This window comes from Nipponia nippon, unplaced genomic scaffold (assembly GCF_047370975.1).
Source record: "Nipponia nippon isolate SJK-2023a ecotype South Korea unplaced genomic scaffold, ASM4737097v1 scaffold_4, whole genome shotgun sequence".
NCBI lineage: Eukaryota > Metazoa > Chordata > Aves > Pelecaniformes > Threskiornithidae > Nipponia > Nipponia nippon.
Genome location: NW_028262358.1, coordinates 112,914,779 through 112,929,833, shown reverse-complemented (window position 1 = coordinate 112,929,833; position 15,055 = coordinate 112,914,779). Strand labels below are relative to the sequence as shown.

The 15,055-nt window shown below is 38.4% G+C and overlaps 1 protein-coding gene across 1 annotated transcript in view; it reads left to right on the top strand.

The window, feature by feature from the left end:
* The window catches only part of NBAS (NBAS subunit of NRZ tethering complex), a 186,011-nt gene that overhangs the window by 57,911 nt on the left and 113,045 nt on the right, over nt 1-15,055 (top strand). Inside the window, exons 31-33 of the mRNA XM_009466291.2 lie at nt 1,615-1,727; nt 7,056-7,169; nt 14,677-14,790. Of these exons, the coding sequence (XP_009464566.2) occupies nt 1,615-1,727; nt 7,056-7,169; nt 14,677-14,790 (341 nt within the window). The remainder of the gene's footprint in view (nt 1-1,614; nt 1,728-7,055; nt 7,170-14,676; nt 14,791-15,055) is intronic.

The following is a 15,055-nucleotide window of genomic DNA, read 5'->3' as shown; positions in this document are numbered from 1 at the left end:
GTAGATGTAGACTAGATATAAGGAAGACATTTTTCGTGATGAGGGTGGTGAAACAGTGGACCAGGTTGCCCAGAGAGGCGTTAGATGCCCTATCCCTGGAAACACTGAAGGCCAGGCTGGATGGGGCTCTTAGCAACCTGATCTAGTTGAAGATGTCCCTGCTTGTTTCGAGGCGGGGTTGGACTAGATGACCTTTAAAGGTCCCTTCCAATGCAAACTATTCTATGATTCTATAATCAGTATGCAAATCTGATTTAATGTTGTCATAAAATTAGGGTTTACTTACTAATTTTTTTTCCCAGTCTCCTATTGAGAGTCTTTTCCATTTGCAGGCTCTGGAAATACAATGGATCATTGTTTTTAATATCTCATAAGGGCCTGGGATCAACTTTTATCTTACGTTTTATGGTGATACTTCAAAATATGCAGTTTATAGCTCGAATACTTGCTACGAATGTGTGACCGTGTGTTTATTCTGTTTAGTAAGATGTTTTGGTCCTTCTCTGACTTTTCTCCAATCAGTTGTTTTACGGTAACTTAACTTATTTCCATGAGTGATATCACAATGTGCAGGTCTCCTAGTAACCTTCCTGTATGAGTTCTTTTAGGGGTGATGTATTTATCTTCAATTTAGCTTGTTCTTTTTCCTTCCACTCCTGTTTTAATCTGCACTTCACCCTGAAATGTTTGTCATTGCTCTTGAAAAATGTGATGCGTTCAGATGGGAATGTAGGTAACACACAATTTTATTTTTCATGTAAACATGTCTATTTCTTAATTAACATGTAGAGAGAAAAGCCATATGACAAACTGCGCAAATAAAATACTTTCCTGATTTAATGGGCGTGATGAATTAAGCCAGTTTTAAATCATTGAGACTATTTTGCATGTGGATTTTTTTAAACATGTATTAATAAAACTACATATGAACACACTGTACCAGAATGCAAATTTATTTTAAAAAGTTATCTAAAAGCTGATTATGTCAATATAATATTCATAAAACATATGAATTTTAAAAAAGCTTATTTTAAATAACATGGTGTATGCATTAATTCATCTTCAGAGCAATTTTGTGTTTTTTTTTTTTTTATCAGCTTTGTTTTTATTTGCTGAACCTAGTTGAGGAAACAATTTATGACAACGGCTCTAACATTTCACTTCTAATCAACTTACTACAGAATTTTGCTTTTGTCTTCTAGTGTATGGCAATACCAAAACACAATAGTGATATGAGAAATATTTCCGTAAATAATTTCATGTTTAAGTACCTACGTCTTCACCATCTTTCATTAAGTTCATTCCAGGTTTAAATTCAAGAGGGTTTAGGCAATGTTCTTATCACAACTAGATGAAGAAGATTGTGGCAATCCAAGACAAGAATTTCGTTAAAATGTTTAGCCAGCCATAACAGGGATATAGTGCCAAACACTTACAGTGTGTGTTACAGGACTAGTGAGTATTTTGACATTTCACAAGCACAGTAAATTACCGGGTGGTTTTTGTGTCGGTGTGGTTTTGTTTTTTTTAACACTCTCAGATGAACTTTTTCCAAAAATTTAACTTCGAATTTATTCAACAATTTTTAGAAAAATTTGTTTCCTTCCTATCTAGGTGCTGTCTACAACTTATTGTAGACTGTCCGAGTGCTATTCAGGAGGAGCTAGATCTCATTCGTGCTCTTGACTACCTTGAAGAATTTGGCGTGAAAATATTACCATTACAAGGTACTGCATATTTTTAGTCTTTATTTGATTACTTGAATCACAGGCATAAATATGCATGACATGGCTTAGTATTGTGTGAGTGTTGCATGAGTAAACTGAAGGATCCCTTCCCTGCCTCCACACAGCTTACAGGCATACACCAAAAAATGATTTTTTTAAAAAACATTCTTCAGTTGATGTGCGATAAGAAAGATGTCTGCATATGGAATCTCTGTTTTGAGACTGTTTTTTAGCAGGACTTTTTAATAACTAGAGTACTGAGTATCGGAAGCTCTTAGTGACTTCAGAAATAGTTTGAGCTCACTCTTTATGTGCAAAATAATCTGCCCTTGCTCATGTGCTGATGAGCTTTAAAATAATGGTTGGGAGGGAGGTACTTTGTGTGTAGGCAGTTTTCATGTCTCCAGTAGGCTGTTTCATTTTGAAGTACATAAAATCCAATGACAGTGGAAATGAACTTTTACAAGGTATTTCTTCTGATGACTTGTTTAAAACTTTTATCTATTTTGGAACTCTGACTCCAGTGGTGTGGAAACTTGTGGGAGAGAAGTTGGAAAGAAAGGATGATTATGGACAAGAAGATAAAGGGGAAAATGGGATATATTGCAGTATATTTTATTGCTTATAAATTGTGCCAAACTAACAAACAGGGATAATATGACATAAAAACTAAACCTTAAAACACCTTCCCCCCACCCCTCCCTTCTTCTCATGCTCAACTTCACTCCCGAATTCTTGACCTCCTCCCCCTAGCAGCGCAGGGGGATGGGGAATGGGGGTTGCAGTCAGTTCATCACACGTTGTCTCTGCCACTCCTTCCTCCTCAAGGGGAGGACTCCTCACACTCTTCGCCTGCTCCAGCGTGGGGTCCCTCCCACAGGAGACAGTCCTCCATGAACTTTTCCAATGTGAGTCCTTCCCATGGGCTGCAGTTCTTCACGAAACTGCTCCAACGTGGGTCCCTTCCATGGGTTGCAGTCCTTCAGGAACAGACTGCTCCAGTGTGGGTCCCCCATCTGTCCTGCCAGTAAACCTGCTCCAGTGTGGGCTCCTCTCTCCATGGGTCCACAGGTCCTGCCAGGAGCCCGTTCCAGCGCAGGTTTCCCACGGGGTCACAAACTCCTTTGGGCATCCACCTGCTCCACCGTGGACCTCCGTGGGGCGCAGAGGGACAGCCTGCCTCACCATGGTCTTCACCATAGGCTGCAGGGGAATCTCTGCTCTGGCACCTGGAGCACCTCCTCTCCCTCCTTCTTTACTGACCTTGGTGTCTGCAGAGCTGTTCCTCTTACATATTCTCAATCCTCTCTCCAGCTACTATTTTGCCACAGTTGTTTTGTGTGGTGTTTGTTGGGTTTTTTTTTTTGTTGTTGTTGTTTCTCCCCCCCCGCTTCTTAAATATGTTATCTCAGAGGTGATACCACTGTTGCTGATGGGCTCAGCCTTGGCCAGCAGTGAGTCTGTCTTGGAGCTGTCTGGCATTGGCTCTGTTGGACATAGGGGAAGCTTCTAGCAGCTTCTCACAGAAGCCACTCCTCTAGCCCCCTCTGCTACCAAAACCTTGCCATGCAAACCCAGTACACCTTATTAACAAAAACCCCCACTTTTCTAAGTGAAAGAAATACAAGAGTTCAATATCTTCATTGATGATCTGGATGAGGGGATCGAGTGCACCCTCAGTAAGTTTGCAGATGACACCAAGTTGGGTGGAAGTGTCGATCTGCTGGAGGGTAGGAAGGCTCTACAGAGGGACCTGGACAGGCTGGACCGATGGGCCGGGGCCAACTGTATGAGGTTCAACAAGGCTCAGTGCTGGATCCTGCACTTGGGTCACAATAACCCCATGCAACGCTACAGGCTGGGGGAGGAGTGGCTGGAGAGCTGCCTGGCGGAAAAGGACCTGGGGGTGTTGGTTGACAGCCGCCTGAATATGAGCCAGCAGTGTGCTCAGGTGGCCAAGAAGGCCAATGGCATCTTGGCTTGTATCAGGAATAGTGTGGCCAGCAGGACCAGGGAGGTGATAGTGCCCCTGTACTCGGCACTGGTGAGGCCGCACCTCAAGTACTGTGTTCAGTTTTGGGCTCCTCACTACAAGAAGGACATTGAGGTGCTGGAGCATGACCAAAGAAGGGCAATGAAGCTGTTGAAGGGTCTAGAGCACAAGTCTTATGAGGAGCATCTGAGGGAGCTGGGGCTGTTTAGCTTGGAGAAGAGGAGGCTGAGGGGAGACGTTATTGCTCTCTACAACTACCAGAAAGGAGGTTGCAGCGAGGTGGGGGTCGGTCTCTTCTCTCTAGTAACAAGCAATAGGATGAGAGGAAACTGCCTCGAGGTGCGCCAGGGGAAGTTTAGGTTGGATATTAGGAAAAACTTCACTGAAAGAACAGATTGGTACAGGCTATCCAGGGAAGTGGTTGAGTCTCCATCCCTGGAGGTATTTAAAGAACGGATAGATGTGGTGCTTGAGTACATGGTTTAGTGGTGGACTTGGCAGTGCTCGGTTAATGGTTGGACTTGATGATCTTAAGGATCTTTTCCAACCTTAACAATTCTATGATTCTAAGAGAGCTCGTCTACCTGGCTTTCAGTGAAGCTTGAATGTATTGTATGTGGACGACTATACGAAACTTCCTGAGCACCGGTATTGAAAGCACTCTAAAAGAATTGGCTGAGAAGAGCACTAAGTACCAATGAGATGTGCTGATGGTAGTGTTTTACTTCTGGCACTGTGCAGAGAAATGCTGGGATTTATGGAAGGTACTGGGTTTATGTGGGCCAGTGGAAAACAAAGCGAATGTTCTTAGTGGCTGTTGTTACTTTGGTGTTCAATTTTTGTTGTCTTTTTTTTCCAAGTATTCCCTTGTCCTGGCTTCAGCTGGGATAGAGTTGATTTTTTCTTCCTAGTAGCTGGTACAGTGCTGTGTATTAGATTTAGCATGAGAATAATGTTGATAACATGCTGATGTTTTAGTTGTTGCTAAGTAATGCTTACACCAGTCAAGGACTTCTTAGCTTTCCATGCTGTGCCTGGTGCACAAGAAGCTGGGAGGGGGCACAGCCAGGACAGCTGACCCAGACTGGCCAAAGGGCTATTCCATACCGTATGACGTCATGCTCAGTATATAAACTGGGGGAATTGGCCAGGGGGCAGTGATTGCTGCTCTGGAACGGGCTGGGCATTGGTTGGTGGGTGGTGAGCCAATTGTATTGTGTATCACTTGCTTTGTATATTACTATTGTGTTTTATTATTATTATTACTACTACTATTCTGTTTCATTTTACTGCAATTATTAAACTGTTCTTATCTCAACCCACGAGTTTTCTGACTTTCACCCTTTGAATTCTCTCCCCCAACCCACTGGGGTGGGGGGAGTGAGTGAGCGGCTGTGTGGTGCTTAGTTGCCAGCTGGGGTTAAACCACTACATCCCTCAAAGTGAGCTGATGCTCTGTATGTTCTATTCAGAAATCTTACCATTTCTGGATTGAGAATAAGTCTGGTTTCTAGATCTTGCAATACTGTGCTGTTGACTACTAGAGAAGAATTATTTTTTAGTCAGTTTGTTCAGCCTGTAGAAAAGTACACCTTTATTTTCTTCATCTTTTTTGGTGTGGACATGAAGGTATTATTTAAAAAAAGTGGCAACATAGTATTTCATTAACAGTATTTGTAATACAACTGATCTAGATTAATTATGATCTGTGAAATCATGTCTGTAATTTCATTAATGATCCTGACTTATTCTTTCTTCAGTATCTTTCATGTAATTCAAATTAATCTAATAAGATTAAAATTATGTTTTAAAGTTTTAATGGAAGCCTTTAAATGGTCAGTTACTTTGATGGAATGTCATTAAAATAACATTAAGGATCAGTTATTCCCACAGTAAGAATCAGCAATAGACTTTTATTTGCACTTTTATGTTTAGTTTTCGGTAGACCTTCACCCCCTACTTGTATTTTAACAAACTCAGTTAAGGTTGTGAACTACTATTATGATGTATTTTAATAAAGATGGACTTTTCTTCACCTTTTATGTTAATGAGGGGTCTCCAAACCACATTTTAATGCAAGCGTTTGACCCATGGTATTATTTCAGATTACTTTCAGTTTTGTTAGATATGTCAAAAAATCTTGCTTATACAATCAGTGAATGAAAACATTTTACTGCTGTATACTAATATATGTGTGTGATAGAATACTAAAAATGAAGCTAAAAGTGTAACCTTTTCCTGGTCCTCCATTCTTAATTCATTTTAGTCTAATTTGATTTCCAGAACTTTATTAATAGAGTTTTCATTATGCCGAGTGCTTCTTTGCTCTTATTGAGAGGCCTAATATCACATATTTTAAGCCCAATATGCTAATGCACAGTTTATCCCCCATGCAGACATTAATGTCTTAATGAATGTTAAGTGGAAGATCTGCATGCTATTCCTCTGTGTTCTGAGAACTTGCATGGTATGAAAACGTTACCTTTTTAAAGCAGCGGCCTGAAGTTAGCCACCCACTAACTAGCTAAAAAGAGCACTGAAATCAGTTCATGATATTAAATTATACAATTAAGGTAATTGTTTAATTCTTGGTAAAATCTTTTTTGAAACACAGTACCTATTATAAGCTTCTCAGGATATGGTTAACACAACCTGATGATTTGCAGGCTATTCCTCCACTTGCTCAGAAAATATTTGTGTAAATTAAAACAACCTGAAGATTTTGCCTATGACAGTTCTTTCAGTCTGTGTGATGTATCCTGTCCCTTCCCGTCCCTTCCCGTCCCTTCCCGTCCCGTCCCGTCCCGTCCCGTCCCGTCCCGTCCCGTCCCGTCCCGTCCCGTCCCGTCCCGTCCCTTCCCTTCCCTTCCCTTCCCTTCCCTTCCCTTCCCTTCCCTTCCCTTCCCTTCCCTTCCCTTCCCTTCCCTTCCCTTCCCTTCCCTTCCCTTCCCTTCCCTTCCCTTCCCTTCCCTTCCCTTCCCTTCCCTTCCCTTCCTTCCCGTCCCGTCCCTTCCCTTCCCTTCCCTTCCCTTCCCTTCCCTTCCCTTCCCTTCCCTTCCCTTCCCTTCCCTTCCCTTCCCTTCCCTTCCCTTCCCTTCCCTTCCCTTCCCACTGACTTGCTAGTGAGTGGGGCTGGATATATTGTAGTGTTGTTTTAACTTTCTGTTTATAGGTATAATTGAGAATCTGCATGCAAGCAACTTTGGGCTGGTTTTCAGGTCGTGTTTGCATTCTTACATTCCCTAGCACTCTTTCTGCATCTAATTGTTTAACCAGAAATACAGCAGTAGGGTTCATTTGTACAGTCTTTTTAACACCAGTTCTTCTTTCAATAGTGCGTTTATGTTCGGATCGACTTAGTCTCATCAAGGACTGTCTTGCTCAGTTGTCAACGAACTATAAGCAGTCTGCTAAGCTCCTGGGACTTGCAAATTTGCTAAGAGTTGCAGGTAAGCTATGTTAATAAAACACTGAATTGCAATGCAACATGCATTTGTATTTATGGTTTAGGACGTTTGAGTTGATGGTTAGAATGTGTGTTCAAGGATATCACTAAAAAGTTATCTGGAAGAGCAGTCATTGTGGAGGAATGAAATATTTTACATGACTGAAGTATTTTATCTGTAGAACAGATGATATTGTCAGCTGCTCTGACATTCTACTAATACCTAAAATAAAAACAGCCTTGTGTAATCTGGATTTTGAGTAAAAGCTCATTTCAGATTGGAGGAGTTGTGGCTGAGAATATTTTGTCTTACGCTTAATTGGTAGTACTAAAATTCCAGTAAATCTTACAGTCTCTGTCAAATACAGTGGTTTGATTTAATAATAGTCCCGTTTAAGTTAGAGGGGAAAAAAGTCATCTTTAATGCATAAACTTCAGCTGTTAGACTTTTCGCTATGCTTTGTGTATCTCCTTTGTGCACTAAAAATAATGCATTAGCTTGAGTATCCATTTGAGGAGCTGAACATCTTCAAGGATTGAATCCCAAGGATATTAGATTTTTTTTTTTTTTTTTTTTAAGATAACCTACCTAAAGCACCTAGCAGACCTTTTGATTTTTGAAAAATACTTCATCAGTACAACTGCAAGTACAATGCTGCTATATTTTTATGATTTAGAAATAGAGTATAGAAATCTAAAATATAAAATAGAAATTCGTATTTCATGCAGCATGGTATATAAATTCAATGCATTCCAGCTTTGTCACTGATGCATGCCTGGCTAGTTCCTTTCTCTCTATATTTGTTAAATCATTTAAGAATTTTTTCTTATGTTTTCAGGAAGCTTAGTATTGGCAATTTTTGCATCGTATTATATATAGAGAGGGAGATATTCAAGGGGGTTGGGTGAGCTTATGAACAGAGGTACAGAAGTTAGGTTGTTGACCTCCCGAGATGCCTAGGTCGTAAAGAAAGGAGTCACTGGAAATGTCGTCATGACCCTGGTAAGCTCAGCGCTCCTGTTACATAGCGCTGCTACTTGAAAGATGGTACAGGGGAGGGGATGGTGCCATGTTAGGTAGCTGGGTCCAATCTATGTATTTGTTCATTTTACATGTAATCTCCTGTTCCATAGAAAAACTACAATGACATTCATAGCTTCTCTTTTTTTTTTTTTTTCTTTGCTTGCAAGACTTTTGGAAAAAAAAAAATCTCCATACTGGTTCATAAGACAAGATTGCTGTACAGCTCATTCCCTCTCCTCTCTGCTTCCTCCCACATCAAGTTAAAATCTGTCGTTTTTCTTAAGATTCTGAGTTCTTTAGGCTAGTGCTGCTGATTTTTGTTTTACCTTCTTTTGGAATCTAAATGATTCTCTTTGTATGAGAGAAGGAAAAGCAAAATCCACAGTGATTCTATGAAGCTTAAAAACACAAAGTATTTTGTCTAGTAGTGTTATCCTAGTGTCTTGCAGCGCCCTGGTATGTACCTTTGAACAGGGAACAAACTCGTGGCTCCCATCTCCAGAGACTGAAAGATGAGAGGCAACATATATTAGGTAGAGAACTTCAGGGAATTCATATAGAGCTTATTGATACGGTAATGTGCTAGTGTTATAATCACAGTGGCACTTATTGAGACACCACTGAAAAGAGAGATTTAAAAAAGATATTTAAAGCCAGATGATGAAATGGCCTCCTGATTTTCTCTTCCATGCGATCACTGGGCTGGAGAAAACCAGAAGATGAATGTGTGAAGTGATTAATTTTTAAACAGGTGGATGGTTTAAAAACTACTACTTATGCTACAAATTACATATTTACTCTAAGCGTTAGGCGCTCTGACTTTAATGGTTAACCTCGGGAATAATGCTAATGGTTGTTTCTGTGGTAAGTATGGAATTTTAGTAGTAAAACTGTATTTCAAGAGTGAATCTTGGAAAGGAATATACTATTTGGATGCTTGCTTTTCTTGTCTCTTATGCTAAATAAACAAATAACTTGGTCACTTTCAAAGTTGTCTTTTGGTTATAGGTTAACATTTATTTGAAAGGAAAAAACAGCAAGAAAACATTTCCAGTAGTCGCTTTCTGTGGTGGTGGATGTGGTGGTTTTTTTTGTGGTGGGGTTTGTTTTTTGGTTTTTTGTTTGTTTGTTTTAATAAGTAGTTTTATGCTTTTGTGATTAAAAACAATTTCACTCACTGAGGGATGACTAGTCGTATTACTTATGTAGAAATACTATTTTTCTGTACAGGATATTAATTTATAAGCAAGATATAGATTCGGTATGAGAATGCCATAGTTGTGAATTTTATCTGAACTTATTTGTTGTAGGAGATGGGCTATGGAAAACAGGTTTCTTTCATTTTAAGAAACTCAGTATTTCTTTAATCTTTTTTAGTTTTTCTGGACTTGAAAGATATAAACATCATACCACTATTACTGCAGATTTTTTTATGCCTGGCATTCCATCCCATTGACGAGTATCTGGAAGAGTAACCAAAAGCATACAAAGGAAACATGATTGTCATTGCTCTTTTAAGTCATGCATGCAAATGAAATATTTTTCCAACAGATTAAAGAAAGTCTGTAGAGCACACTCTTTAGTCCTCAGTTACTGCTGTATGTACTTCCATGGAGTGCTGGAATAGGTAACCTTACAGTGAATTTAAAGTTGCATAGGATTTTAATAGCTAGGTTAATAATACCTTTAAAAACAGAGTTTAAGTGGAATACTGGCATAGCCTTAGTCACAGTCTGTAAATGAAGAATCTTGTAAAATTTAATAGTAGGTATATATAAAAAAAAATTCAAGCAGCACATGTAGAAATGGGATTTCTGTGTCTGTTCTCTTGTAATTTAAGTTATTGAGTTACAATTAATAATTAATATAATGAAGAGTTATTTTAGGGCTTGGTAGCTGTAAGAATGATAACAAATGCTAATATTATTCCACAAATTAGTTTGTAGCTAAAAGGGCAGCACACGCATACAGATCTTGAGATTTGTGAATGAGTGTATTTTATTTTAAACTGAATATTAGAAAAGGAAAATGTTCCTTGCAGTTTTAGCATAGATTGTCTTTGTTAGCAGGTTTAAAACTACTGGGGAAGGGTAACTTGGTTTCTAACAGCTTATGATGAGAGGGAATAGTTTTATGGAGATATATTGGGATGAGTGTGGATATTGAAAAAGAATATAGGGAATGAACTTTATGGACTTGCTTAATGAAGAATTAGATAAAGCGCTGCTGGGACGAAAAACAATTCTTTCTTCCTAATTGGTTTTCACTACTTATACAATTATCCTGATTTATGAGTCACCTTTGCTGTGAAAGAATTTCTAATTTTGTCTAGTGGAACATACTTACCGGTATTGGTTATGCATGCTCAAATTTTCAGTCCCTTCCATGTCCCATCCACCATGTGTATCTACGACTAGAGTGCTCTCTTATGCTTTATCTGCGATCTGGAGGAATTTGTTTCAGCCTTTCCCCCTCTTTGCTCCCTCTGCCACCCTACCCCACATGATTACTGATTGTGAAAGACCTGCTTGGTACGTTTATCCATACCTATATAAATTTCATACATATGTGCATATATAGAGTATATAGAATATGCTATGTTATACTATATATAATATGGAGCCTATAAAATACTATGAGCATATATATTCTAATTTCAATTCAAAAGAATGCATTTGCTATGCATACAAGGGTACAGTGCGCATGGTCATCCTCAAAGAGCTTTGAGAGCTGTGTTCTCTGAATAAAGTTTGTTTAGAGAGCAGCACTGAAAGTGAGTAATAGAATTTATATTCATACTTATCAAAGCTAAAATATTGCTTAGGTAATGGTATATCATCTAGCTGCTTAATTGCTTTACAATATTTGATTAATGACAGTAAACTCTACTTAAGCCTCATGTCACTGCCTCTGTAAAGTAAGCACATGAGTGTTATCTTAATTTCACAGATGGGCAAAGTGAGGGAGGGAGAATGTGCTCAGCATGACAGCCAGAAAATCTGCACCTGCTCAGGGAGCTGGAGCTGTTCTACATCTCACAATCCTCACGTAATTCACACTCTTGGTTAAGAAAGGATGTGAAAGAATTAACTTTATGTAACTGCTTGCTTACAAAATAGAGGAGCAAAAAAAGAGTAAAAAAAAAAAAAAAGGTTATGTATCAGAAATTAAGAGCATCTTCTCTACTATTACTGTGTATCAAAAGATCTAGTGAGCATTGCTCTTTATTTCTTGAGTCAGGCTCTCTAGAAATGTTTTCTGTTCATTATTCTTTTTTCTCACAACTTTCTATGGTAATTTAGTTAATTTTAATATCCATAAGCTAATTCTAGTAATTTTAAGCTTTTCTCACATTCCTAAGTCAAAGCTTATTTTTGAAATCCACCTTCCTTAACACTGACTTCCTTGCTTAACGCATGTGGAAGTAACCATACAGATGGTTTCTGGTCTCCTAAATGTGGTGACATGGAATTTCTGGAGTATACATACAATTTTGATACCATTTGACTTTTAAATTTTTATGACACAGTTTCACTCAGGATAATGTTGTTTCATCCACTCACAAATACAGCATGCATCTTACTCAGTGTTTCAATAAACTTTTTTTTCTAATTTATATGACCCAAATTGGATCCAAACTTTTAAAAAGTATTTGAACATCCTTTATTTCTCGATAAAAAATTATTTTCTGTTATTTCTGAGCTTCCATATTTTTCCTCTCATCATTTAGGTTGGAAAAGACCTTTAAGATCACCAAGTCCAACCATTAACCTAACACTACCAAGTTCACTACTGAACTATGTCCCTAAGTGCCAGGGCTACCCGTCTTTCAAATACCTCCAGGGATGGTGACCTAACCAATTCCCTGGGCAGACTGTTCCAATGCTTGACAACTGTTTTGGTGAAGAAATTTTTCCTAATATCCAACCTAAACCTCCCCTGGAGCAACTTGAGTCTGTTTCGTCTTGTCCTGTTGCTTGTTACTTGGGAAAAGAGAACGATGCTCACCTCACTACAACCTCCTTTCAGATATAATGTCATATCTGCTTGTATCAACTTCTATCTGAATGCTAAACATCATAACAAAAGGAGGAGGAAAGAACGTTGGAGACTTAAATCTTACTGAGTGGTGTAACCCTTAGAACGTAAATGCATTTTCCTTATGATGTAAGGAGGCAGTCGTTGGAGGAGCTGAACACATGCAAACTTTCACAAATAATAAAAGGGAAACAAAAATTAAGATACCCTTTCCAGTTTCTGAACTTGGTTTGTTTGAGTCTTGATGTCAGACATTAAGGCTTAATGCAGAATTACTATGTAATATAATAAGGTCACCTTTTTAATGGTTTTTCTCATTTAAACTTTTTTTTTGTTTTATATCTTGGATGTCTGTCAAAATGTCAAGGGGAACAATTTAGAATTCAAAACTTTCACTTTTATAAGACTTTTTTTATTAAAAATGCCTTCAAATGAGGCATCATGAATCTGAAGCAGTGAATTGTTACATGTTTGAATAGAAGAACAAGACCTTGCCACTAATCTGCAGCAGATAGTATTTTAAGTGACTGCACTGTTGAGGCAAGCCACATGAAAGAGGGCTCGGGCTGTGCGTTGCAAGGGATTCACTAGTCATGGCAGAGCTGACGGTTGTTCTGTGGCATAACAGCGTGTGTCAAGTTAATGGAAGTTTAAATGAGTGAGCAGCGGAAATAAGATGAGCAAGTATAGCCATGGACTGAAATAAAACCAATCCTTATATTTTATGCTTGTGCTTTTGTAAAACATGCGGAGATGTCTCCTACTGCATCAAAACTAGTTAGCTAAAACATTGAGGATGGGGGACTTCTCGGCATACAACTGCTCAAGCACAGTTCAGAAGAAAACGTTCCTTGCTCTAAGTGTTCCTCCTTTCTTCCCTCCAATCCCATTGATTTTTAAGTAGTAATAAATAGCAGTGATTATTTTGTCTAGCTGAAATCTGAGGGGCAATAGTTTGATTATTTCTTTTGACTTTTATTTGTGTCTGCTACTTAGTCAAATCTCTCCAAGTAGTAAACCTGTCAGGGCAAAGTGAGCATCGGAAGGTGAGTGGCAAGTACGAATCTCTTGCTTATAGAAATGACAGTTCACATTTAGCTTGTGTAGACAGAAGCACCTCTCTGTCATCTCTAATTGCTTTTGCCCGGATGAGAATTCCCAGGTTCCAGAGGGCAAAAATTTGCAACAGAAGAGCCTTGGATGTGATTAATTTGCAACATTGTGTGTTGGCAGTATATAGAGTAAGAGGCCAAAAGATAAAATGATGGGAAGCCAATCTGTTCTCCCAGCTGAGTTAGTTATGATGTGCCGAGATTAGGGGAATCTTGAGTGAGATCAATAATTAGGGTAACTTCACTTCCCTGAATGTCATTCTAGTGCAACTGCTACTTCTTTTCTTTTAAGAAAGCTTCAAAATGAAATTTGCTTTGCCTGCATTGATGGACCTGCAAAGTAGAGTTAAAAATAACAGCTTTGCAAGTTAAGAACATGTACTTTTTAAATGGCTTTTGGAACCCGATATGTTTAACCTTCTGAAATATTTGCATTTTGCAAGTTGTAGTAATACAGTTTCATAAACCAGTGCCCTTTTCAAATGACTGTAACAGCAGTGACTGTGTAAAATCGCTTTTAATAATAGGGGAGAAAAATGAGCAAGAAGCTTGTACTGAAAAAAATCCACTTATTTTTATGAGCTTCTTGCCATCCTTCTTTTCTAAATTAAACTGAATAGCATGAGATTATTTTTCCTGTGTATGTTTAGTCACCTTCTCATATAGTGCATGTACATACCCGCTATTTTGAGCACAAGACTGGACCAACTGGTGTCGGTAAAGTAAATAACTTTCATGAGATGAGTAGTATCTGAAGTGTTACTTTTGACTCATAACTGGGGGAGGAGGCATTGTCCAGAAGGTCTGGTGACCAAGATGCGTGTATGGTGTGAAAAAGTAGGTTCAGTTCTACTTGCTCAATTTATGAGGGTAGGGATTTTTAAATGCCTGTCTTCTACATCTCATTAATTATTTGGCTTTGTGAAGTGGGAGTTTAAACTGGGGCCTTGTATACTGTAACAAAACAATTAAAAATTTTAACATTCTTCTTCTGTTATAGTTCACAGATTTTTTTTTTTTTTTTTCAATGTCAGGATTTTGATTTATATGTCACTTATCTTACATATCAGTTTTGATCTATGTCTTGGCCATCACATAAATAGTTTTCAAAACTTTTTTTAACCTAGACATAACATGCTGTGTATTTATTTTTTTGCCAGTAATTTTTAAAAATACATAACTTTTTATTGTTTCCCTCAGATAATTTTCCTTCAGCTTCAATTTCAGGATCAGCTTTTCATGTTGTGTCATATAGTTTTCTTAAGAAATAAAGTAGCAAGCTTAAGTTGACCATTTAATTCCAATTAACTAATAAAAATGTTGAATTTTTCTTACAGGAGATGATCAGATGGAGAGAAAAGGTCAAGTTTTAATACTTTTAGTGGAACAAGCTCTCAGTTTCCAGGACTACAAAGCAGCTAGTATGCATTGCCAGGAGCTCATGGCCACAGGTGAAGTGAATAAATATGGTGGTGTGGGGTGGCGATAGTGGAAATCTGAGTTCTGACTCTCGGCTTACTGTGAAGTATGGTATTTCAAATTGGTCCATTTCATTCAAATATCAGTTACATTTTGTTGGTGGAAGTCAACTGACATCAGCATGTCAAATGTTAGAAGGCAGCTGGTATGAAATATGACAAATCCTGTTGTCATGGAGGAGGGAGGAACTCCATGTAGTCATGATACTACAAAATACTTAAGCCACAGTGACTTCTG